This window comes from Sus scrofa, chromosome 13 (genome assembly GCF_000003025.6).
Source record: "Sus scrofa isolate TJ Tabasco breed Duroc chromosome 13, Sscrofa11.1, whole genome shotgun sequence".
NCBI lineage: Eukaryota > Metazoa > Chordata > Mammalia > Artiodactyla > Suidae > Sus > Sus scrofa.
The window spans coordinates 113,993,457-114,021,034 of record NC_010455.5 but is presented as its reverse complement, the minus strand read 5'-3'; the positions used below and the strand labels follow the sequence as shown (position 1 = coordinate 114,021,034).

General features: G+C 33.4%; 1 protein-coding gene across 12 annotated transcripts in view; it reads right to left on the bottom strand.

Moving 5' to 3' along the window:
• Positions 1-27,578, bottom strand: part of NAALADL2 (N-acetylated alpha-linked acidic dipeptidase like 2) — a 1,365,504-nt gene that overhangs the window by 194,580 nt on the left and 1,143,346 nt on the right. For all 12 annotated transcript variants that reach the window (XR_002338111.1, XM_021071192.1, XM_021071188.1 and 9 more), the window contains one exon: positions 334-429. Coding sequence is in view for 11 of the 12 variants with exons in the window: in XM_021071192.1 (XP_020926851.1) it covers positions 334-429 (96 nt within the window). In the remaining variant the exon portion in view is untranslated. The remainder of the gene's footprint in view (positions 1-333; positions 430-27,578) is intronic.

Sequence of the window (27,578 nt, the reverse complement as noted above, 5' to 3'; positions counted from 1 at the left end):
TAACCATAAATGGAGTATAACCTTTAAAAGTATGAATAATTACCTATATTGTACATCTGTAATTTACATAATATTGCACATCAACTACTATAATAAAAAATAATTCATTTTGAATACAAGTCATCAGTTATTGTTCTATATGATCTTGATTGAGTTGCTTATCATGGCTATTCCTTAGTAAAATAATAGGAGGTACTTAAAATCCTTTCTAGTATATTCTATAAATGAATATATATAGATTTCTCTTTGAATGGTTATTTTTCTTTACATTCATTTGCTAACAAAAAGAACAAAAATTTTCTCAACTTTTTAATGAATGCATTTCTGTCCTACCTTGGTAATGGTTTCATGAAGGTTGAAAAAAGGATCCAGTTCTTCAATTTTTGTTGTATGTTTGGGGAAAAGGGCCTCGAAGAGAAAACTTGGACCCTGTGGAAAATCAGAAAATAAACATTTTAAACTCCCCATTGATTTTGTTTTTCAAGTGTTTACTGGATTTTTTTTAAAGATTCAAAAGGACTCTAAATTGCTTTAAGGTTTCTGTTGATCATTGGACTTCATTCTACTGATCTAATTAACCAATCACAAAATAATTATAAAGTAAAATGAGTAGAATTCCATAACTCATTTTTTTTTTAGGGCCACAAGTGATGCATATGGAAGTTCCAGGCTAGGGGTCTAATTGGAGCTACAACTGTCAGCCTATGCTCCAGTCACAGGAATGCCAGATCCAAGCCACATCATGACCTCACCACAGCTCATGGAAATGCTGAATTCTCAACCCACTGAGCAAGGCCAGGGATAGAACCCTCATCCTCATGGATACTAGTCAGGTTCATTACCCCCGAGCCACAACAAGAAATCCTATAACTCCTGATGTTATTTGTATTTACAAAAGAATATCTTCTTACTTAGAAAATATCATTATTTGCAATCCTGCCCCACCATTTTTTTTCAAATGCAGACTTAGCATAGAATAAGACAGCTTGAATGCAAAATGCATATCTGAAACACCTTCTCTATTTTATATATTAAATTATATGCTTTAAACCTGGTAGAATGTAATCTTTTTGATAAAAATGCCTAGACTGGAGTCCTCACTGTGGCTCAGCTGGTATTTAAAATGATTTTTAAAATACCACAAAACTTATTCAAAATAACAGTAAGATAAGCATTTGGTAGAATAACCTCCTGACTTTATATGTTGCCAATCAATAGCACCATGTTGTATCAGACCCTTAGTGTTAAGACAGTTGAAATAAATCAAGATATTTTAATAAATCATTTTGTTCTTGAAGGTATAGACAAATTTCAGGATGGAAGAATACATGGGATGCTGATAAAATTAGTATCTGCTATGGTTTGAATATTTATCCCTCCCCCCAGTTCCCAATCTCCAAAGTAATGATATTAGGAAGTGGGGCCGTGCGGATGGGATTAAAGCATGAGGGCTCTGTTCTCATAGTTGGAGCTAGTGCCTTTTAAAAGAGCCCTCATAGATCTCCTTATGTTCAGACACAACAAAGATTCTGAAAACTGGAGGAAGACCTCATCTAACCCTTCTAACACCCTGATCTTGGACTTCCAGCCACTAGAAGTTGAGAAATTAATTTCTGTTGTTTATAAGCCACTCAGTCTGTGATATTTTTTTACTACAGCTCAAATGGACTAAGACACTACCTAAAACAATACTCTAATAGATTTCAACATTTTAAGTATTCTATGAAATACTTATTACCTGTCACATAATTTTATTTGAAAAACTGAAATAACTAGATAATTTTTCTTGAAAAATATAAGACAGGACAGGATATATGTATATATGCAGATAGACAGACAGACAGGAAGAAAAATGAATAGATGGTAGATACATAGGTAATCTTTCTGAAGGCTATCATGGGAAAGATAGATTAAATCCAGTCAATACCGACAATGACCACACAGGGTAATGACAGATTATATAGTTGGTAGACTCATAAATCATACAGATGAGAAGTGAAACCAACATAATTGCAATTCCCTATATATTAAATAATTCTGAGATCAAGCATACTCTTCATCTCCTATTTTGAACAATACTGCAATAAAAAAGTAATTTAGCTGTTTATTCCATCATGTATGTACTTTTGAATAATAAGACCATGAATCAACCAAATAGCTTACCTATCAAGCTATCAAGACTATCAGCTTATTTATCAAAATTTGCTTATGTTCCTCTCCTCATTTTGTCTGCCTATCTAAAACTAATTTTAGAAACTCTGCTCAGTTCCAACCAGTACTCCACCTTTTAAGACATGCTGTAAAACCACAAAACTATAGCTTAAAGTATTATAAATGCCCTTTCCTAATGTCTCCCCATTTTGAGAGACTAAGAAAGACTCAGTGTTTATGGCTTGAAAAATTCATATATTTAAATCCTAACTTTTACTACCTTAGAATGTGATCTTATTTGGAAATAGGTCATTTGCATGTGTAACTAAGTTAGAATAAGGTCATATTGGAGTAGAGTGGGTCCCTAGTAAAATATGACTAGTGTCCTTATAAAAAGATAAGTTTAAAGACAAATTTGTATACAGAGAGAAAATCATGTGAAATGAAGGCAGAGATTGGAGTGATGTGTATACCAGCCAAGAAACTCCCAAGACTTCTTGAAAACCATCAGAAGCTAGGCAAGAGGCTTGGAACTGATTCCCTGTCACAAACCTCAGAAGACATCAACCCTGATAACACCTTGAATAGTTGAGACAATACATTTCTGCTGTTTAAGTCACTCAGTCGGTACTACCTTGTGATGGCAGCCCTAGGAAAGTAACATACTCAGTCAAGGTGGTATCCTTCTTCACTGCACTAGATCAATTTATCAACAAGATTTGGTGGAGGTATACTGGACAGTCAATATGGAAAAAATTAAAATTTTAGAGACATTACGGCAATGGCATTGATGATGTTGCTCAAAATATTAACTATCATAATAATGATGGTGAGGGTAGTACTGATGGGGTAGTGATTACAGCAAGATGCTGAACTAGAGTAAATCCAAAGACTACCTGTGAGCCCAGGAGAAACCATGCACAATGTGCATAGAGATATCTTTGAATCGACTTTAGTGAAATTATGACATGGACAATTTGTGATATTAATTTTCACTTAATAATTAAGCTTGAAGTCCTTAAAAAGTTTTCCCCATGAGTAGTTGCAAATACACTTCTTGAAATAATTTTATCTAATACAATACATAGCAAAATAAAACTTCATAAATAGTACACAGGTAAAATGTCAGCCAGCCTCAAACTGAATGACCCCATAAGAATATAAATTGAGTTATAATTAATGAGGTTTTTTACTGACATTTCACTTATTCAAAAGCAGAATATATTAATTTAAATCATCCATATGTGTTTTATTCTCCAATGTAATCCCTTTCTCTATCTTACTCCCCTTGCCTATCTCATGCATACCATCTTTGTTTCTAGTGCCTTATTTTTCAATTATTTAAAAAGTATTCATTTAACACTTAGGGACAGGTACTGCACTAATTGCAGGATATGGTCCTTTATCTCATGAAGTTTAATCTAATGATATTTGGACACATAATAGGTCAAACATAATTGTCTTTGAAAATGTTAAAACACCACCATTTTTTTCATGTATATGTGAATGTAATAATCATTATTTAGGAGTTCTCCCATGGCCTAGTAGTTAAGGACTTGGTGTTAGTGCTGTGGCTCAGGTTACTACTGCGGCTCAGGTTCTATCCCTGGCCTGGGAGCTTGCAAGTACCATGGGTGTAACCAAAACAAAAAAAATTAAGTATTTATACAAACATTTATATATCTTGATATAAAACATAATGAAATGATTAAAAGGAAGGATATGTGACTTGTGAAAATTTTTCACTGCTATCACATTAAATATAAGTGATGGCTGCTTAATAGTGGTTCTTTATCTGTTGATGAAGAGAGGGAAGTAAACACAATTAACTATTTAGAGAATACTTTTGCACAATTCATAGGTAGATTGAAATGAAGGAGTAAGTCAAGATATGGAAAACTTGTATGTCTGCCATGTGGCAATCACAGTAAGAATATTATAGAAGGAATATTGATGAGAAAAGTCCAACTAAGATCTAATTTAAAATTCAGTTTGACTCCCCAGTTCCTAATGTTGTTCTTTCTCTAACGTTTAGTGATATTTTGCACATCTTCCTTCTATCAACTCTTTTGCCTAAACTCCATGATTTGACTCTGTTGACTCTTGATATATTATTTTCTACCTATAACTGAATTTTCTTTTCCTTTTTGAAGCTTTATTGTTTTTATGTGGTCTACCCATAGTCTTCTCCTTTTCACAGGCTCCCCGTGTGGTTTTGTTTACTTTTCTCTTCCAACTACGAACTTCAGATTGATCTTTCCCAAATCTTTACCTCTAGCATTAGTTCCTGCTTTTAGTTCACCATTTTTGTTTGTCTATAAGATCTTTCGGACACATAAACTTATGTTTCCAGTCATGAGCATATGTTCCCCCATTGTCACCGATGTCATTGACATTTCTTATCTTGGATGATAGCATAATACCTGTATTTTTCTCAAATGTGACATTTTCTGTCAATTTCCTTCCAATTCATATACTTAGTCAATTCTCCACAAGTTCTTATGTGTTGTCACAGTAGTTACTGATTACTTTCACCCAAACTATGGTCTCATGATCCATAGACCAAAGTCCAAACTCATTAGTATGATATTTCACAAACAAGTCTCAACATATCTTTCTTCTTTCTCCTCTAAGCAATCGTTTCCCATAAACTTATCTGCACTATTTCCATGTAGCTACTGCTTGTATCACAGCAGTCTATTCACCAAACCTTAAATCCATCTTTACTCTTATTCTGTACCTTTATCTCTGTACCTTTGTACCATTTCTTCTTCCACCTGGAATATTTTTTTCTTTATCTGTTTATCAGGCCTTTTTCTATAATTATTTCCTTGAGCCTCACCAAACCATCAAACTTCATTGTTTCCTTTTCAATGTATCCATATCACTTTATATTTGCTTTTACTTATCATTTACGACATTTTGTTATATTTCTGTTTTTATCACTATGCCACGAGTCTTTTAAGACTTGAGATTCTTTTCTCATTAAAATAGTCTAAAATTACAAGACAGCCTTGTGTAAGTCATTTCTTCTGTCAAAATTAGTATTATCCTGCATAAAGTTGAAATGTAAATATACTTGCCCTCACACCTCAGAGAGTTCATGTCAGGATAAAGCAATAAAAAAAACCATATAAAATGCTCAGTAAGGAGGAAAGGACTACACTAATATTGGATGGTATTTGATTTTTATCACACTTGCCAGAAATTGCTTTTCTATATAACCAAGAGTCAGGGGTTTGAAAATAAAATTAGTAAAAAATTTGTGATTATATATTAAACTCTATGAGAAATTTTTCTTTTAAAATCTACAATTGTTGAAGTTTGAAAACCTTTTCTATAGGTAATAGGAAGTCCTTGGAGGGTTCTGAATAGAGCAAGTGATATTTTCAAGTATATAGTCAGGACAGCATATACTGATACATATACTGGGGATAAATTTAAAAGAGAAATGATGGAAGTATAGTCCAAAGGCTACTGTGTTAATAAAGTGAGAAAGACTGGGAGGTAATCCAGGACAGTGGTAGTAGAAATAGAGAGGACATATGTTTGATAAACGGTAGAGATAAAATTGGTAATACCTTGTAATTAATTGGATGTGGAAATCTTAAAAGGGAGTCAAGATTGCAAGTATTTCCAGGCTTGCTAAAAAGAGTGAATATGAATTTCATTAACTTAGAAAATATAGAAACACATGAAGGTTTAGAACAGAAAAAAATTAAATTTTAAACATTTGAGGTGACGAGTTTGTGAGACATCCATATGACCTATTCCAGAAAATGAGTGATTATATTGTTCAAGACCAATTTTGTTCAAGATTAAATTCTGGACTAAAGATATAACAATAATTTGAAAAACATGTACGTGGTTGTTAAAATACAAAGAGGACCACATGCAGACTTAGAAGTACTACTGAGTGTAGTATGAATCTCTGAAGGACAATGAGATCTCTGAATGCCATTGATATTTAAGGAGTGGGAGGATAAAAGAAGACATTATAGATGGAATCCTCAGTGAAATGTAAAGATAACCATATGAGGGTGAGTTCAGGGAGTCAAAAAAGTAAAGACTGGGAATGAATAATCAGTGCTTCAAAGCAAGTAAAGAAATACAACATAAAAATTGTTCACTGGTAGTAGCATTTTGAGATTCTTGGTGTTCTTTGTTAGACAAGTCTCTGTGGATTCATGAGTTCAGAAGACAATGCAATCAGTTGAGACAAATGTGAGATGAAAGGAAAAGTCAGCTGTGAACTGTAATATTCTCACTAGAAATTTAGACTGAGAAGTTGGAAAAATTGACCATTAACTACAGAGAGTAAAAGAAGCTGGGAAAAGTTTATTTGCTGTGTTTTACACAGGATTAACATGGATACATACATGTAGCAGAAAGAATCCAGAAGATAAAAAGAATTTTAAAAATACCAGAAAATTGGGGAAAAACAAATAGTTCACAGATTTTAAGAAAAGGAATTCAAAGCTCATAAAGTTACCCAGATATTAGAATTGTAAATGGATGAGACATTGGAAAGAAAGATGATGAAATGATGGCAGGTTACAATTTTGGTAGAAGACAGTGTTAGTATGCAGAAAAAAAAAGTCAAAGATAATGTTTAATTCAGTTCTAACTCAGACTGAGTTGACTAAACTTTAATTCACCTACATACTAAAACATATGCTGCCTTTTTTTTTTTGCCTGGAAATAGCCATTTAAAATATTTAGTCTATGTAGACATAGTGGGTGTTGAACTAGACAAAAACATACTGCACATACTTTTTCTATATAGTTAGCACTCAATGAGGATGACCTGGAATTAATAGGATAATAATAGTGCTTCCAGTTACCAGTACTAGGCTAAGTGGTCTATGTGTCACCTATTTTAATCCACAAACTTACCTTTCGGTAGGAACTATTATTACCCTTTCTTTACAAATGGGGCATTGAGAACCAATGACTTTCAGACACTAGCTCAAGATCATAACACAAATAAGTGGCAGAGCTAGATTTAAACCCAAGTGTGTCTGACTCCATAGCCCATACGCTCATTCCTACACCACACCTCTCCAACTGCCAAAGGAACTCATTGCTTAAGATTCTGGGCTTTTGCATTTAAGTAAGAAAGGAGGATTTCCCCCACCTCTTATTCCATTTTCCTCCAAGTCCTAGTTTCCTCTACATAAGCAGCATAAACATTCAGCACAGTTTAAAGGATATAGTCAAAGACTCCCTGTTTAGACTCAGTAAAATTGAATCTAAAAAAAAAAGTCCCATGTGCACTTCCCTCATTGCAATATTCTCCTTTCTGCAATCAGAGAATATACACATCAATACTTAAATGTAATATAAGAAATTAAAACACTTGCAGGCTTTGAATGGCACTGACATTCCTAACATGCTGGGTTGAGTAAAAAGGTAATTAGGGTCATAATTTTTGCAAAATAACATTCTAATCACTATTCAAAATAAAATAGACCTGAGATAATGTGGAGCTTAAATAGAAATGTAACAATCCAAGGGTCAAATAGAGCACAACATTAGGACATTATTTTTTGAATTTTCTCATTTTTTTTTCATTTCAATTATTTTTTAAAGTTCTAGAAAGGTTCATAACATTGGCTGTATTAAAAATATTCACATCAACTTTATGGTTCTATCCATATTGATTTGGCATTCTAATTTGAGACCTAGATAAGACATTAGAAATCTTAATTTAACACAAATATACAAAGCAAAACATGGAAAAATCCAATGATTAAATAATTTTTACAAAGTCACAATATTTATTAGAAAACAGCACTAAAAATTGACAGTTTGTTTCCTAAACATTCTGCTTTTTCTGATAAAATACTGTTGAAATGGAGATAATAATTTTAGTACAAGCCTTAAAAATTTGAACTATTACAATTAACTCAAGATTTATTTTTGGTCTTAAGGGTCTTACGTATCAACAAAATACTTTTATAGGGCTCAGTTTTCATATTTTAGACTTTCTTCAAGCTAATCTCCTTTACATATTTTGTTTTCCTTCCTCCCTTAATCATTGAACGTGTGCCTGTCTTACCTATTAACAAATGCATGTCATACATAATTAGTTAAACAGACTGTGTCTATGTTATTTTTTACATTACACTTTATAGACAGATAAGGAGGCAGGCAAAGCTAAGGTACAGCAGCAAAGAAAAAACTAGTAAGGAATTGCCATTGTGGCACAGTGGGTGAGGAATCCAACTGCTATGGCTTGGGTCTCTGTAGAGGTGTGTGTTTGATCCCTGACCAGGAGCAGTGGGGTTAAGGATCTGGTGTTGCCATAGCTGTGGCTCAGTTCGCATCTGCAGATCAGATTTAATCTCTGGCCCAGGAACTTCCATATGCAGCAGGTGCAGCCATAGGAAGAAAAAAAAAAAAGAAACAACTAATAAAGGATGCTCTTAGTACTTCACAAGTTAAAGCAATAAGTGCCTTTAGTTAATACGTTGAGGGTAAATAATTAAGATCAAGTGAATAGATACAGCCAAATTATTAAGATTACTTAATAAACATTAATTATTCTATACAGTGAAACAAATGAGTAGAGTTTGCTAAGTCTTCTATATCTGTGCTACTATTATGGATAAGAGGATAACACCTGACAGTCTGGCAAAAAGAGAAGATTCAGGCAGACAAACCCCACAAGGATTTATTAACAAGCTGAAAAGAAATGACTGCATCCAAAGTCCCACATATCAGCCCCTCAGCTTCTAAGATTTCATCACATTAACTCTCTTAAGAGTTGTTAACTTTAAAAATGAGATATAAGAGATAACACCTTTTTTTATATCCTATCCCTTAAACTTCCTTGAGAACTCTTTTGGGTTTTGTCTGTTTCCAGTAAAAGAAGAGAGAGGAGCAATCAACATGCTGACACTCACGAACACAGTACAAGGACCAGTTCAGCATAGTTTCCCATTAGGAAGGAAAAATGCATATTACTGAAGTTCCCGTCGTGGCGCAGTGGTTAACGAATCCAACTAGGAACCATGAGGTTGCGGGTTCGATCCCTGGCCTTGCTCAGTGGGTTGAGGATCCGGCATTACCGTGAGCTGTGGTGTAGCCGTGAGCTGTGGTGTAGGTTGCAGACGCGGCTGGGATCCTGAGTTTCAGTGGCTGTGGTGCAGGCCAGCGGCTACAGCTCTGATTAGACCCCTAGCCTGGGAAACTCCATATGCCATGGGAGCAGCCCTAGAAAAGGCAAAAAGACAAAAAAACAAACAAAAAATGCATATTACTATTATTATTGTTTCTATTCACTCCAAAACTCTGGATCAGGGATAACCTATAGTACATGCTTAAAAAAAAAAAAAAAAAAAAAAAAAAAAAAGAAAGAAAGAAAAAGGTCTTGGCTTAAGAAAAAGAAAGATGATGTCTGAAAAAGTGCCAGAGGTCTGAATTTACCAGAAGTTTTTCTGAAACCAAAAACTGACCACCTGCAGGCTCTTTTCTGCCTATATTTTATAATCAATGGCCCTGCATCCATCCTTGTATTCATTCCCTGAGACTTTAGGGAAACATACCAGTACATTACATTCAGAGCACTACATAACGTATATAATACCATATTCCAATAGGTAAGAATCCCACAGTCTTCTTCCCTTTCCAAGGAAATTTATTTACTTCAGGGAAGTGAAGTTTCTTTCCCTCTCTTAAGTTAAAGGAGGTTAACTCGTAAACTCTCAAATTCATGTTTTCAGGGTTCTCATACTTTGTTATAGCATGCAAACCAGTGCTTATTGCCTTACAAGGGGAAGAGAATGGAACCTGGGGAAAAAATGAGATTACTGCTGTAAATAATAATAAGTCCGATCTCTGTTCCAGAAACCTCATGCTTCCATCAGGATAATATTAAGTGAACATATATATTAAAAACATGTCAGTACTAGATATCTTCAACAACAGCAGCAGTAATAATAGTGTTCTTAATAGTTAACATTAAGTCAATACAATGAATTTATAAGCATTGCATAAATACAATTTTAATATACCAATATTTGCTAAGTATTTATATATTTTGAATATATAGCATTCTTACATTAACATGTATTAATATATGTCTATGATAAAGAATTTTTTCCATAAGAAATACATATTTACATATAACAAATACATAATACTAATTATAAATATTATTGAATGTTTAAGAATACTTATTGAATACTTGATAAATAGGAAGTTAATTAAATTTTCTAGGCCTCAGCTTTTTCATCTGAAAAATGAATATAATAATGTTACCACTCACAGAATCATTATAATGATTTACTAATTAATACCCATTAAAGTTAGAATAATGCCTAGGTATTCCTCTCTCAAATGTGTAGATGAAGGAAACTAAGTCCTGAGAAGCATGAAGAAATTTGCCAAAGGAAACACATTACCATTGGCACGGTTTTAACCACAGTCTATGACTCACTCACTATCAATTAATCCAGGAGACATTAATGCTAGTACATAGTGTGGTGTTGTAGTATAGTACATAATAAAATGGGACAAATAATAATACTGTAGAAAGTTAATTTTTTTCATAAAATTAAATTCTAAAGAGCTATATTTTTTCCCAAAATTGTGTTCTTTCAAACCCCTTTTGATATTAAAACATTTTTTCCTTTCATGAAATGAGTTGAAAGAAAATGACAGTTTTTATTTTTTGTTTTGTCATAATGCACTTAATTTTGTAAAGTTAAATGTGGCACTCTATGTCCGTCTCAACATTTTAATTTTATTATTGATATCATTTGTCCTAAACACTTTTTATTTAATCTGAGAAGTACTGATTAAATTCCTTAGGCCCTTTCATCATGTGGGTTTTAGAGATAGAAAGGTTGATTTTTCAGTGCATTTATTCAATTTTTCCATGTTTGAGTACCTTGCATTAGAACTGAAATTTCGGCTTTGATCGCTGAATCAGTATACATGCACTTGTATTTGCAACACTGTATCCAACTACACAATTCCACTACTTCAATAATATACAGCCTAAGAACCTTAGCAGGCACTTTCACAACTTCAAAACAATAAAAACAATTAAACTATGTACCTGAAACACTTTTCTACAGAAGTAATAGCTACATAGCAAAATGTCAAGATAATACAGATTTCTTGATTGGTAGGAAGCTTAACAGAATTTTCAATATATATGCTAAATACTACTTAGCAGAAGGTCATAACACCCTCGACACTTGAATATAATCTAATCATGAAAGAGGCCTTGAAATTTAAACCAGAGTTCCTAAACATGTTTAAATCAAGTACCATTTTAAAATAAATATTAAACATCTTAACTGTTTCAAAGATTCTGGCATGCCTCCTCTGTGTGTAAAGTATTAAAGAGGGAGGAGGAAAGTAGTATTATACTCCCTTTGAGAATCACTGGTAAGTAAACAGAAACCATATAATTATATACAGATTTTCATCAAAGTTAAAAAAACAATCTATATATAATTATACTGTAGAGTATAGGGAATTATGTCAATCTTTGAGTTCTATAACATGCATTGCAAAAGATGTTTTATATATTATAATATAGAATCCTAATAAAGCACAAAGTATTAGTTCAATTAGTTCTCACAAAATCCCTATCAAGTAGACTATCATTATCCTACTCTACAGAGGAAGAAACAGACACAGAGAGTTTAAAAATATTGCCCAAGCAGTAAACCTGGGAAATGAACCCAAGATATATTTGTGCTTTTATCCATTATAAGACACACTGCCTATTTTATATTGTCTATAAATTAAAATATAGTATTGACATAGGTTTTTTTTTCCTTTTTTGTTTTATTTGTATTTCACTTGTTTTTATATTTTATATAATGATTTTTATTATTTTCCATTATAGCTGGTTTACAGTGTTCTGTCAATTTTCTACAGCAAAGGACACCAAAAAGAAAACAAAAAGACAACTTAGAGAATGGGAAAAAATATTTTCAAATGATGCAAGTGACAAGGTATTGACATATATTTTTGAAAGTCTTTGCAGATAAGAAAATGAAATCCATGGTCAGCTTGTGTACATTTCAATAATGAATAAAATACACTTCTCTGTATAATGTTTTAATTTAAAATCTTTGCTTGTATAAACTTCTTAACCTGTAAATTTCTCCCTTCTTCAGTCAAGTTTAAATTCATGCACTTTTCTACCACATTTTAATTTTTAAATAGAATATTTGAAACTAAAACTCTCCTAAGTATTTTGGATCCCAGTACTGACTGAGCTAGGCCACAGATATGTTGTCTCCATTTTTGTGTGAAGTTTAAATAACCTTGAAGTCAACGTGGCAATTCCATAACCTCAAGTCATTGAATGCCTAGTTGAATGCTCTGTTCTCTTCAGTGTGTCTCCTTTCTCTTGGGAGACAGACAGTTCTCTTAAATGTCACATACACTAATAGGTGATTATAAATGATTTCAGTCAATCAACTGGAGTCCTGAAGAAAGTTCCAGAAGGAGCCACTACAGAAGAGGGAAAAGTACTCACAGGGCTCAGAGCAGCAGCTATTTATCAACTCTATTACTTTATTTCCAATAGAACTGGTTGAGCTCTATCAGAGCATAATAACTACACCTGGGGGTGGAGTAAAGCACCCAATAACATTGCAAGACAATTAACATTCTATGTATCACTGGGAATTCTATGTACACAAAATAAATTGCAAGGTAAAAACTGAAAAACTGGTATTTTCTGATCTTAGAGAGAAAGAAGTTTTCTCAATAATGAGGAATCCAAACTTTAATATGGTCTTCAGCAAAACCTAGTCTCTCTAGTAAGTTTTCAAGTCAATTTAACAACAGCATTTCTTAGAGGTCAGAGCCTGTTAGCCTCCTGAAAAGTTTTCTGTTGAACGTCAGTCAGTGCTTTTCTCAGGGCTGTATTTAATCAACTGTGAAAGAAATGAGGGATTTAAAGGTCTTAAAGTTAAGGGCAAAAGAATCTAAACATCAGGTTAAGAAGAAACAAATACATTATTCAAATCCTAGGAGAGATACTGTAGTCCTTCAAAGTCCTTTTGCTAGAATAGGAAAAGATTACCTTTATAGTCTTGACCTCATGTTCCATAATCGGGGTGAAAACACCCAGGGAAATTAAACCTGGAGCATTAGCCAATCTGAAATTTTGTCATCCATTCTATTACTTGAATTATTAGTTTAAAATAGCTTTTTTTTTTTTTTTCTTTTTTTGTCAGATACTAAGCCCAATGTAGCTTAAATTGTGGAGAAACCAGAGAAGCACAATTCTGGAAACAATTAGCTATTTAAGTCTCTCCCAAAATGCCTCCCCACTTACTTTTTTCCTGCCCACACCATTGGTCTTTCATTTAACAACATATAAATGAATTCACATTAATATAGTCAGATAACTCTGGGCAAACTATGGATTTCTATTCCAGTTACTACTAAGTAAAAGCTTAATGAAAGTTTTTATTTCTCTGTATCCCAGGGAGCACAGGTGGATTTAATTTCAAGGACTGAGAATGATTTCTGGAATATCTTTAGTTTGAAGCAATGTTTTTCTTTAGCTAAATGCATTCATTTTAATCATTCATTCCATTTATTCATTCAGAATTCAATAAAGGCACCAAATTAATTCTGCAATTCACTAAAGCAAAAATCCCATTTAATTGAATAAATAAGTATTAAAGAGCTACTATTTTTCTCTCAATGGATAAAACATGTGTGCTGCATTTTCTCCTAATAAGTCTCTACAGACTATTCTAAGCTAAATATCAAAAAATATCCAGCCACCATCACAGATGATACTATTTTCTTTGTGAATTAAAATATAAAGAAAGAAAACATGATTTTTGTTGATTTCTAATAGCATTTTCCCTTAATTTTCATTTGAGAATCATCAGTTATCTTGATTTCCCCCAACCTCACTTAAAGACAGTGAAATTATAAAGACACTGATGTTCTACTTTTCAAAAAATGGATCACTTCTGATTAAACTTCAATTGAACATTAAATTTCCAGACTTAAAACAAATTATCTCCTTTTTCTTTTTAATTTGGAGCCAATTTCTAGATGCCCTCAGGTCACTCAATGGTAATTAATTGATTTATGAATCAACTGAAGAGGAATTCAAACTGCAAAAAAAATAAAAAGTTAGAAAAAACTGTTTTTAAATTAATGACCGTCATTTTTAAATGACTTAATTCTCTCCAAATTATTTATATACATAATTTAGAAATTTTCACATTTATAAGGTATTTTAGGGAAGCTGAACGTTCAAATTTCATTTTAGATTATTTATTATTTGCCTTTAGGGGAGAGTTTTAACCAAAGTACCATAGCACACTAAACAATTATTAACTTATTCAACTGAGACGATAGAATAACTAAATCTGAAGGTCTGTAGTGATTCTCATCAACCTCTCAATTCAGGCCTCATGGTATACTAGCTTAAGCAGGAATTTTGGACTTAGGTTTGAATTCTGCCTATTTACTATGGTGACCAGAATTTACTATGGTGACCTGAATTTACTGTGGTGATTTGAATTTACTACAGTGAATTTGAATAGGCATTTTAGCTCTCTGACAATAATGCTCAATAATACTCTGGTACTAAATTAATAATACTGTTTCTTTTGAGTATTATTGGAATCAATATAATGCACCCAGAATATTATTATATATTGTTATTATATCCATGTGTTAACTTATTTTAATATGTATATCAATATTATATATTTTTTCTCAGTATTATTAAATGAGATAATAAAACAAGCAAAACACTTAGACTGGTACCTGACATATTGCAGCTGCTCAATAAATGCTAATGACTGCTGCTATATTAATGTGTCTTATTAAACTCTATATCCCCAGTGCTTAGTGTAAATTCAGACACATTAAGAAATACATGCTTATTTGAGCTTAATATCATTGAATCTTTGTCAGAATCATACATGATCAAACATTTCACACAAAAGGAGGAAGTGGGTTTTTAAATCCTCAGGAATGTCCAGAATATTTTGGGGGTTTTTATATATAATTTGAGAATTTAAAAATCAAATTAGTGAATAACAACACTCAATTATAAGACAAATAAGCAAGGAGATAAGGATTTAAGATGTTCTGACTAAAGTACCATTACTATCTCTAGTCATGGGAAAACATTATAAATATTTTCAAGCTTTCCTTATTTGTAACAGTTAAACAAGTGTTTATTGAGCTACAGGTTATTATTACTCATGCATAATGAATAAAATGGAGTCATTAACAATGAGAAGCAGACAAACAAGAAAAGAGACAGGAAGGCATAAATACACAAAAACGTATACAAATGTGAATGTATGTGTGTGTTTCTGTGTGGAGAGAGAAAAAGAAGACAAATTTAAGCACACAAACCAGAGAGAGACATGTAAACACAAATCTATGCATATGTACATTAAGATATATATATATATATTATATAAATATGGTGTGTTTGTTTATGCATGTATGAAGAAATAAAGTTTACTTAAATAATCTAAATTACATAACAGAGGCATACACAGGATGCTAATCCCAGTGACAGACTGGAGGTTCAAAGAAGGATCCTGTGGGAAGTACTTGCTTTGCTTAATCTTGCGAAGTAAGATGCAGTTAAGAAGAAAGGGGGTTAGCATATTTCACACAAAGGGAAAATCATGCTCAGAAGCAGACAGATGAGGAACTCCTTGCTCTTGCCTGAGGCTCTTAGAATTTGGTGTTAATCGGCTAAAATGTTCAAGGTGGGAAGGAGCAAAGATATGAGGATCTTTATACAATGCCAAGGTATTTGGATATTATTTTGAGGATAATCAGGAGATATTTTAAGGTTTTGAATGGGGAGTGGGGGAGTTTGATTAGATTATTTCAATGGCATCTCAGTTCTAATATTTTTTGATCACAGGTATAGCACTAGAAAGACCTTTTCAGAAAAATTTTTGTGTATATAAACTTACCCCAAAACCTATAAATTCAAAGCCATATATGTTTACCACTTTTATAAATTATGTCTTGGACAGTGTGCTTATAAAATGAAAAATAAGTATTTTTTTACTATTTTTATGAGTGTATGTTGGAAAAGATACTTATTAAAGCAGTTAAGTTACAGCCATGAAGAAACCATATTTGATTTAAAAACTGTCAGAATGCTTTTTTATGATTACAGTTCAATAAGGCGAACTATCACCACCAAAAAGGGAAGATAAACTCTATTTACAGCAAAAGTCGTCATAGATCATGTTCTACAAACAAAGCTCCTTTCCTGTGTTAGCTTGACTGCAGTAACAGAATTTTATTTATACAATCGCTTTCAGTAATGTCCAAAACATGTAATCCATTTCAATAATGATTAACTTTGTGTTTATATAGTTATTCCTCTCCTATAATGATGTACCATAAGATTATTTTACTGAGGGAACACTGATAGAAATCTACTTCCACTGAATGATCTTCTGTATTTTTCTGTTTACAAATTAAATGAGTATGTTTAAATCACTAACATGGTAAATGGGCAATAGTAAAATTTTGACTAATATACATGTATTAACAATTTTTAGAAATTATTTTTTCAGCTCCACATCTTAAATTTAAAACTGGTATTTCAAAGACTGGAAAAGATATTAGCAATTAGAAGAGTCCCTCTTTTTGTATCCATAGCATAAAGATGTTGACTGATTTACCCAGTATAAAGAGAACTAACTATAAAGAAAGTAGTATTTACCCAGTATAAAGAGAGTAGCAGAACAACTAGGAAGAGAATCTAAGGCCCCTGTTAAAAGAAATGTTCTTATTCCAGTCACCATACTTCCATTTTATACCACAAGGTAACATATAAACTTCCCATCAAAACCACCAGTCAGTCACAGCACATAAATGGCTGGGGATTTGTAGTGGAAGGGTAAAGGAATATGCAAGTAAATTTACTCTCAGCTATGCTGTATAGCATCTAGACTTTTATCAATTGCTCAGTTCACTCACTTTAATGAGATTACAAAAAAAAGTTCTGAGAATAGTAGAAATAAAACTTGAGCAGTGTATTTACTATAGCAGTATTCTCTCAAATGGAAGAAACATGCACACAAAAACAAATACCCATATACACGTGAGTGAAGGACACAGTTTAAAAAGAATGCATGTGAATGCACTTCACTTCTTTAGTAAAGCTAATATCACATCTATAAACATTCTTCAGTGAAAATATTTCCCATGATCCCATTACTGGAATCATTCTAACTTTTAAATACACCATCATTAATTATTAGAGAAATCCAAATCAAAATTACAATGAAGTATCACTTCATACTTGCCTAAAAGGCCATCAACGAAAAGTCTACAAATAATAAATGCTGGAAAGGGTATGGAGAAAAGGGAACCCTCCTACACTGTTAGTGGGAATATAAATTGGTAAAACCACTATGGAAAGCAGTATGGACGCTCCTCAAAAAATGAAAAATAGATCTGTGATATGATTCAGCAATTCCATTCCTGTGAATATACCTGGAGTGAACCATAATTCAAAAAGATACATGCAGGAGTACCCAGTGTGGCTCAGGGGTCATGAACCAGACTAGTATGCTCAATAAACATTCTTCAGTGAAAATATCAATGGGCTAAGGGTCCAGGTATGCTCTAAGCTGTGGTGTAGTTTGCAGACACAGCTCGGATCCTGTGTTGCTGTGGCTGTGGCATAGGTCAGCATCTGCAGCACTGATTTGACTACTAGCTTTGGAAATTTCATATGCTGCAGGCGTGGCCCTAAAAAAAAAAAAAAAGGCAAAAAGACACGTGGACCCCAGTGTTCATGGCAGCACTGTGTACAATAGCACCAAGATGTGGAAGCAACCTAAATGTCCACTGACAGAGCAATGAATAAAGAATATATACATAAGAATACACACAATGGAATACTACTCAGCCACAAAAAGAATGAAATAATGTCATTTGCACCAACATAGATTGACCTAGAGATTATAACACTAAGTGAACTAAGTCAGACAAAGATAAGTATCATATGCTATCACTTAAATGTGGAATCTAAAATAAGGATACAAGTGCATTTATTTACAAAATGGAAATAGGGATTCACAGACTTAGAAAACCAACTCACGGTTAACAAAGGGGAAAGATGGGAGTGAAGATAAATTAGGTGTTTGGGATTGACATATACATACTGCTGTATATAAAATAATCAACAAGGACGTACTGTGTAGAACAGGGAACTCTACTCAATATTTTGTAACAATCTATATGGGAAAAGAATCTGAAAAAAATGGGTAATGAGTGTGTACAGGTGAATCACTTTGCTGTACACCTCAAATTAACACAACATTGTAAATCATTTACTTCAATATAAAATGAAAATTAATAAAATTATAAATGAATAGAGGTCCTTAGTTAAATGAAAATTCTGGAAAGTTCCTTTCATTTTTTTTTTTTTTTCCTGCTGGTTAGCTGTCATAGATTGTTATAATGAGGTCAAAATCAGGGTTTAATCCCCATTTGGACTAATAGGCTTGTCACTGAAAACATTTCCTTTTTGGGTCTCCACTGTCATCCTAGCTTATGATCTTGAAAATATGCAGTTCTGTCCAAAAGGGAAACTGGCTCAACACAGGAAGATGGCTTAGTACAAACAGTATCACTGCTAGAAAAACCAAGTCACAGAAGGCCTTGGATCAATAAGATCATCTTTTCGTGTGTACATGTTGCAGTGATACAGTGGTGCACATTAGCATTGAAACAGTGATGCACATAGCATTTATTTTGTTTTGTAAATATTTTATAAATAATCAGTCAATGATACAAACAAAATCTAAGTCAGGCAAAATGGCAGTATTTGCAAATATTACTATTATGTCACTTTGGAAGCAATTTACACTTAGCATAGAGCATACATCCAGTAAAATTGTGATAGGAAAATAAAAGATCATTAGGATTTCCATGAATTCAATTCATTATAAAATCTATGATTTTTTAAATCAACCTATGTTTAAAAGACTTATTTAAAAGACAAATTCTACTCTTGCTATAAAAATGCTTAAAGGATTGCCTCATTTTGCATTCAAGGGGTATGCCAAGGTCTGGGGAAGCATGAAGGAGAAAGAAACACTGGGAGAGAAGATAAAAAGAAAAGCAGAACAAAAATGATCCTTGTGTCTGCACTGCAGGCTCTCTCTCTCTTTTTGGAATGGATTTCCCTTTCAATACATAAAGTATTGGGCAGGGACTCATTTTGCAGATGAGCCACTTGTCATAAATGATACATTCTGGAAATTTTTTAAAAAATATAGCAAATGTAAATTTAGGAAGAAATGGTATCAATATATGTTATTTAAGAGATTAAATGGGAAAATGTTAATTAAATTACCTCATAGCCTCTTATCTGAGGTTACAAAACATTATCTTCCATTAAATGAAAAACAAAACATACAAACAAACCAAAAACAAGTATTTGCAGAACATGACACAGAAGAGGCTCTCTCTTCTAGCAGCAATGAAATTGAAAAGATAGGCTTCTCATCTAGGCTTTGCCACTGACATAGTGACCTTGAGCAAAATCTGTAACATTCCTGCACTTGAGTCTCCAATGAATGTGTGACACCTAGCTTCCTTTAAATTCTAAATTTCTAAGATTTTAGATTTAGTATCCCCCACTCTCCATGTCACCTGTTCTTCTGACTCTAACCATTGTTAAAGTTACCCAGAGAGCTGTTAAAATTCACTGAAGCCTGGGCCCCATTCAGAGCATCATAAGACTGACCTTAAAAGAGACTTTCTAATGAAGTCTCTTTTAATGGGAGTTAACCTCTTCCCTCTTTGCGGAGGTGTGATTGAGAAGAAAGGGATAATTACAGGTTTTTAGTAAATACTAGCTTATAACAAAGTTGAACTCCATGATAGCTATTACCTGATTTCATAGCATTTCAAATATTTCTTTTTTCTTAGTCTAGGAAGTAGTACACAATAAAAACTGTTAAATAATATCTTGTTCTTTTTTTTTTTTTTTTTTGTCTTTTTGTCTTTTGAGGGCCGCACCCATGGCATATGGAGGTTCCCAGGCTATGGGTCTAATCGGAGTTGTAGCTGCTGGCCTACGCCACAGCCACAGCAATGCCAGATCTGAGCCTCATCTGCGACCTACACCACAGCTCACGGCAACGCCAGATCCTTAACTCACTGAGCAAGGCCAAGGCCTCATGGTTCCTAGTCAGATTCATTTCTGCTACGCCACGACAGAAACTCCCTGGACTTTCTATCCTGCCTTTATTTCTATAGATTCTATTACCTTTGTCAACAAAATAGAGATGAGGTTCTATTTGGTGTGTATGTGTATGTATATATATATACACACACACACATATATGTATATTTATATGCATGAAGGAGTACACAAATATGATTCTATCTCCACTTATGAGTGGAACAAAGTTTTCAACAACAAAAACAAAAATTTAGCACTTAGAGGGAGTTCCCATTATGGCAGAAACAAATCCAACTGGTATGCATGGGGATGCGAGTTCCATCCCTGGCTTCGCTCAGTGGGTTGGAGATCCAGCATTGCCAGGAGCTGTGGTGTAGGTCGCTGATGAGGCTCAGATCCCATGTTGCTGTGGCTGTGGCATCGGTGGCAGCTATACCTCTGATTTGACCCCAAGCCTGGGAAATCCATATGCCACTGTACAGCCCTAAAAAAAGGAAAAAAAAGAAAAAATCACTAAACACTGTTTTTAGTATTTCAACAGCACTTTAATTTAGCAAAGTGGAGGAAAAAAGTATAATTATAAATTAAATACTTATTACTATCATCCATGTATAGTATTGAAAAACATCTAAAAAATGCAATAAAATTTAACAATGGGTACAGGATAAAAGATGACTTTTTGTCTTTATACCACTCTTTCCATTTTTTTCAATACTGTTCAGGTATTATTTTTATAAATAAAAACATTTGCATTGAAAAAAATATATATCCTAAGTTTTGTGAAACTCTTAGCTGAAAAACACTTGGCTTAAAGCCAGAATGTTCTTTCCACTCATAAAAGAAGCCAGACTTCACAATACACCTGCTTCCTCTCTTCTGTGTAATTTCTTTTTACATTCATGGAGTAAGCTGCAATTCAATAGCTTTCATGGCCTTCTTCTCTTTGCTCCCCATTTAGTGCTGATGAAAGACATTTCAAAAAAACAATATAAACAACTCAACTGCTTGTTAAATTTTATGTTAAGGATATGCAGTGTGCAGTGACCCACCAAAATCACCAGAGACAGCTAGACACACTGCTGAAATGGAAGCATCCTTACCCACCTACTTGCTGTTTACAGAGAAAGCAAGTAGTGACCTGGAATTGCTGTGCTCTTCTCTGACACTTCAGCTAGAGGACCCAAACCAGGAGAAAGAAATGGAGGTGTGTTAAATTTTTCCTAAGCTATTCTATTTGTCTCAAGTAGCGCAAGCTATAATAGGACTGGGAACAAATTCAACATAGACCATTCAGGTAGCTGAATGTAGCCTAGGATTCAAAAGAGTAGAGGCCTGGAGTTCCCATTGTTGCTCAGTGGTAACGGACCCAACCAGTATCCCTGAGAGTGCAGGTTCGATCTCCGACCTCACTCAGTGGATTAAGGATCTGACATTGCTGTGAGCTGTGGTGTAGGCTGAAGATGTAGCTTGGATACCATGTTGCTGTGCTGTGGTGTAAGCCAGCAGCTATACCTCCAATTTGACCCCTAGTCTGGAAACTTCCATATGTCACAAGTGCAGCCCTAAAAAGCAAAACAAAACAAAATAAAATAATAATAATAATAAAATTAAAAAAAAAACAATAGAGACCTCATCTGTTGAGTTGACATGTCACAATGCCCTGCCTACCAGCAAAACCTGCTGGGGAACATCCAGCATTTTCAGCAGTAAGGAATTTTACAATGTTATTCTGCAAATATTATGAATATCTTAGCTGAATTTATGTTGTATGAAAAAAAAATTTTGTCCTGAATGTGGCAAAACAGATCTCCTTTTATTATCTACTTTCTCCCATCTCAGTGTGGTTTTTTTTTTTTTTTGTTGTTGTTGTTGTTGTTGTTGTTTTGCCTGACATCTTAGCAGCAAAGACACATTTGTTTAAGGAATTAGACATTTCCAAATTAAGACCATGCTGCTTAAACCATCAGAAAGGGGGAAATAACACATCCTTGGTCCTCTAAACCTGAAGATTTCTCCTTGCCATGGTTTTGCTTCTCAAGCAACCCTCACAGAAACTCTAGTTTTGTATCAGCTTTTAACCAAGGTTCTGGGACATGAGATATTCATTTGTGTTCTGAGGAGTTCTTCATCAGCTTTCCATTATTTGGCACTTTAAAAAGAAATAACAACACCCTTTGGAGCTGCAAGGATTTTTTAGGTTCTGTTCCTCTTCAGCCCTTTCCCTCTGTCCCTTCAGGATACACAAAATAGAATGACAATGTAAGAAACAGTTGATAGAATTTGCTGAGAGGATCAGAGGGCTAAGCTCCAGTCTTGGAGAATATGGTCCTAGGTTTAAGCACTCTTTCTTGTCAGAACAAATTTTCCTTTGGTTTCTCTCTCACCAAGAGATTCCAAACAATATGGCTATAGTCTGAAGTAAAGTAAGGCTTTAATTTACCCTAAAAATTTGCTCTAATGATATGATTTGTAATTCAATAATTTATTATAAAACATAGAGCTAAAAGAAGTTGCAATTTATTATTCCACAACATGAAAAATGGGAGGCATTATCATAAAATTATAATTAAATATTGGTTAAAACACTTGGGTGGAGTTTCCATTGCGGCTCAGCAATAATGAAACCAACTAGAATCCATGAGGACATGGATTCAATCCCTGGACTCAATTAGTGGGTTAAGGATTCAGCATTGCTGTGACCTGTGATGTAGGTCACAGACATGGCTTGGATTTGGCACTGCTGTGGCTGTGGTGTAGGCTGGCAGCTGCAGCTTCAACTGGACCCCTAGCCTGGGAACTTCCATATGCTATGGGTGCAGCCCCTGAAAAAACAAACAACAAAAAACACCTGGGTGAAAAACAAACAATATATATTATAGGTATTTTCAGGCTGAGAAGCCAATAAAGGTTTGAGGAAGGAGGTTGAGTAAAGAAGAAATCAGACCTATGCTTGAATTAGAAAAATCAGAAGGCAAATGAGCCTTTTGCCTTCCTCCAAATTTCAATCATTTTTTTCCTGATAACCCTGGTAACTATAGCAAGGTCTTCAATGTGCATTATGCATACATGCATAACATGATCTCCTCAAAAAAATTTTTCCCTACTTCCTATTGATGCACCCAATCAGAATAAAATCTTCCATATCTACACCTAGAAAAAAAGGTTTGCAAAACAAATGCAGATTTAAACAAATACATAAACTAAAACATTTTCTCAGGGACTTTTATAGAGTAGAACAAAGAACTCGTGTCAGATACCTGAAAGAGAACTCAGAAGACAAGACACTAAAGAGGAAGAAGCAAAGAACAAAGGATCTGGAGACACTGAAGTTACAAGGAGATGACTGACATTGGATCTTGACTGATTCTGATAAGGGCTTGGAGGCCAGATAATGTGAAAAGAAATGGTTTTCTCCTAAACAGAGTACTTAGGAGAAGGAAAAATTTCATGATTTGGACATCATTTCCTTCACTGAAACTCAGTAAGAATAAGCAGAACCTGAGAGCCTGCCTGAGCCAGGTATTTTCCAGAAAGCTATATGACTCATGCTAACAAGGTCAGTGCCAACTATTCTAACTACTCTAGGTCTACCATCTTTCTCTCTTGGCTGGACCATAACAGTACTGCTATAATTGGTCTCAGTTATTCTTGTCTAGCTTCTGTTGTACTTCTAGAGTCACCTTTCAAAATGCAGTCCTGATGAGGATGTTTTTATCTTAACATCTTTAAATTTTATCCCATTATATAAAGAACCAAACCCCAAGTGTCATGTATATAGTGATATATATATATATATAAACTAAATATATTCCTATCCCAGGAATATATAACCTCAACCTAATCAAAGGAAATGACAGAGAAACCCAAAGTGAGAAACAGTTTATTAAAAATAGTGGGGTATAGGGAAAATGAATCGTAGTGTTTAAAAAAAAGTCAACATCATGAAAGAAAAAGAAGAAATCACAATGAACTAGTATCTCATATCCATTAGGAAGGTAACTACCAAAAAATAAAAATAAAATAGCAAATATTGGTGAGGATACAGAGAAAGTAAAAAAAAAAAAAAAAAAAAAAAAAACACTTGGGCAATGTTTATGGGAATGTAAAATGTGCAGCTGCTGTAGAAAACAGTATGAAGATTTATAAAAATAGAACAATCATATGATCAAGCAATTCTACTTCTGGGTATATATTCAAAAGAATGAAAAGTAGCATCTTAAAGAGATACACTTATGTTGATAGCATTATGCATGAAAGCTAAAATGTGAAAACAACCCAAGCGTCCATAATTGGGTTAATGGATAAGCAAAATGTAGTGCATACATACAATAAAATATTTTCAGTCTTAAAAAGACAGGAAATTCTGACATTTGCTGCAACATGGATAAACCTGGAGGATATTGTGTTAAGTGAAATAAGCCAGTCACAAAAAGAAAAATATTCTATGACCCCACTTATATGAGGTTCCTGGAGTAGTTAATCATAAGACAGAAAACAGAATGGTGGTTGCCAGGAGTGAGGGGGAGAAGAAAACTGGGAGATACTGTTTAATGGGTATAGAAGTTCAGTTTTAAAATGTAGCCTGCTGTGTAGCACTGAGAACCATGTCTAGATACTTATAACCGAGCATGACAATGGGAGAAAAAATTATGTATACACATATGTGTAACTGGGTCCCCATGCTGTATGGTGGGGAAAAAAAAAAGTATGTTGGGGGAAATAACAATGAAAAATAAATTTTAAAAAATGTGAAAAGACTAATGGAGATGGACGATATAATGGTTGCACAACCATATGAATGCATTTAATATCACTGAACTATACACTTAAAATGGTTAAACTAGCAAATTTTGTTATGTGTACTTTGCCACAATAAAAAAATTAACAACAATGTAGCTTTTAAAAAAACAAAAAAAGGCTATGTAAATGTTCCAGATTAATGACACTAAAAAGCATCATAAAGAAACACAGCATTTGATCCTGGACTGGTTCTTGCACTGGGGAAAAAAAAAAAAAAAAAAAAAAAGACTATAAATGACATTATTGGGCCATTTGAAAAACCTGAAAGGCAAAGGGTAGATTAGATAAAAAAAATTATTAATCTTAAATTTACTGAAGATGATAGAGTGTTGAGCTACGCAAAAGAATATTCCTGTTTTTGGGGAAATGCACAATAATATATTTAAGGTAAAAGGACATGATATAAGTAACTTATTCTAAAACATTTCAGATACATAGATATTTATAGAGAGGTGGAGGGAGAATAAATGATTGATACACAGTGAAAATTATTATCAAGAAATTTTCTTGGTAAAGGTTATATAAGATTTTGTATTATTATTTGTATTCCTCTATTCTTTTTCTTATAGCTTTTCTATGTTTGAAATTGTTTCCAAATAAAATGTTAAAAAAATGAAGAAAAATTAAGTCCTAAATTCTGCATATGAAATTTGAGGCCCTTCACAGTTTGGTATAGTCTATCTCTCCGACCTCTTCCCAGTTCCCCCAACACTGAACTGAAATGGATACTTTCTGAAACACACCATGGATTTGCATCAAGCCCTGTAACTTAGCTATTCTTCTGCATAATAATTACCTACTTACTCCATAAAGCCCAGCTCAATTATCATGTCCAGGTTTATCAGTCAGAATTAGATGCTCATCTTTGCCCCAACTGAATTAAAGATACAGGTATAGATATGTATAACTATGTTTGAAAATTCAGATTACAGAAAAATGCCTATATCATGCCTATATTATGTTTCAATAAAATTTTGAAATCAGTTAATGATGTTATTAGTCATGAATTAATTATAATTATTTGTTAAACATTAATTAATGCTAAGTAACTATACTTCCATATGGAATTTATTCAGAAATGGATATAAATGCATGTGTATGTATACTAACCCAGGTCAGCATTCTCTACCTTGTCTTTTAGTTTCCTGTCTTTCCTCTCAATAGTTACTTTGCATAGATAGGAAACCTTCCAAATTCATATTTTCTGAAGAGTATCTTATAGGCTATTAGTATTGAGAAAAAATTTTATGTACATATTGTGAAATTCAGGTTAGATGAATACATATCAACACACACACACATATATATAAACTGAATTATAAAAATTACACATTCATTTTATTTTTACAATTGATGGAAATTCATATAAATGCTGATAAGTTCCAAGGAACTCAGAGCTTAATATCTTTATTTACTTCTGGTAAATACGTTATAATATAGTTATGACTATATATCTTTCCTGAAAATATGTTTTATAGCTAAATATATTATAAAACCACAAAGTCAATTATCTAATTTTTAGTTTTGTGCTTGGTGTTTCCAGAAAGTATTAAATTTATCTTAAGGAATTAAACCCTCCTTTTGGCCATGGGCCAGCATGGGTGCATACCCAGTCATTTAATCAACTAATCTCAATTTTTACCTAGAACAATAAATATCTCTATGGGTGATAGCATGATTAATTCACTGTGTTCAAGCTACTGAAGGTATTTTAAGAGTACAAAAGTCTCAAGTGCCAGATTTTGATATTCTTCATGTCAGTATACTGTTATGAACTTATAACTTTCTCCAAATCACCAGATATTTTGTGCTTCCTTGAAAAACATATTATATGCAATCATTGCATCAAAATAAAGTGGGACTTTTCATATTGTGTTCAACATCACAGAAATAGAATAAAACTTTTTGCTGTTTGGCATAAGAAAACATGAAGAAAAGCTTCACTTTGCCAAGTACATAAATAAGATTTAGACATAACTTTTAAATAGTTTACATTTTTTTTCCAGAGTAGTTTTATTAGAATTATTTAAATAATGAATAAGCAAATCAGGAGATCTTGTATTTCTTATTAACAGAAGCACTCTTCCTTTGTCTTTTACGCAGATGGAATTTTATTTTATTTTTTTTAATTGTTATTTCCCCAATACGTTATTTTTTTTCTACTGTACAGCATGGTGACCCAGTTATACATACATGTATACATTCTTTTTTCTCACATTATCAGGCTCCATCATAAGTGACTAGAAATAGTTCCCATTGCTACACAGAAGGATCTCATTGCTAATCCGTTCCAAAGGCAATAGTTTGCATCTATTAACCCCAAGCTCCCAATCCACCCCACTCCCTCCCCCTCCCCTTTGGCAGCCACAAGTCTATTCTCCAAGTCCATGATTTTCTTTTCTGTGGAAAGGTTCATTTGTGCCTTATATTA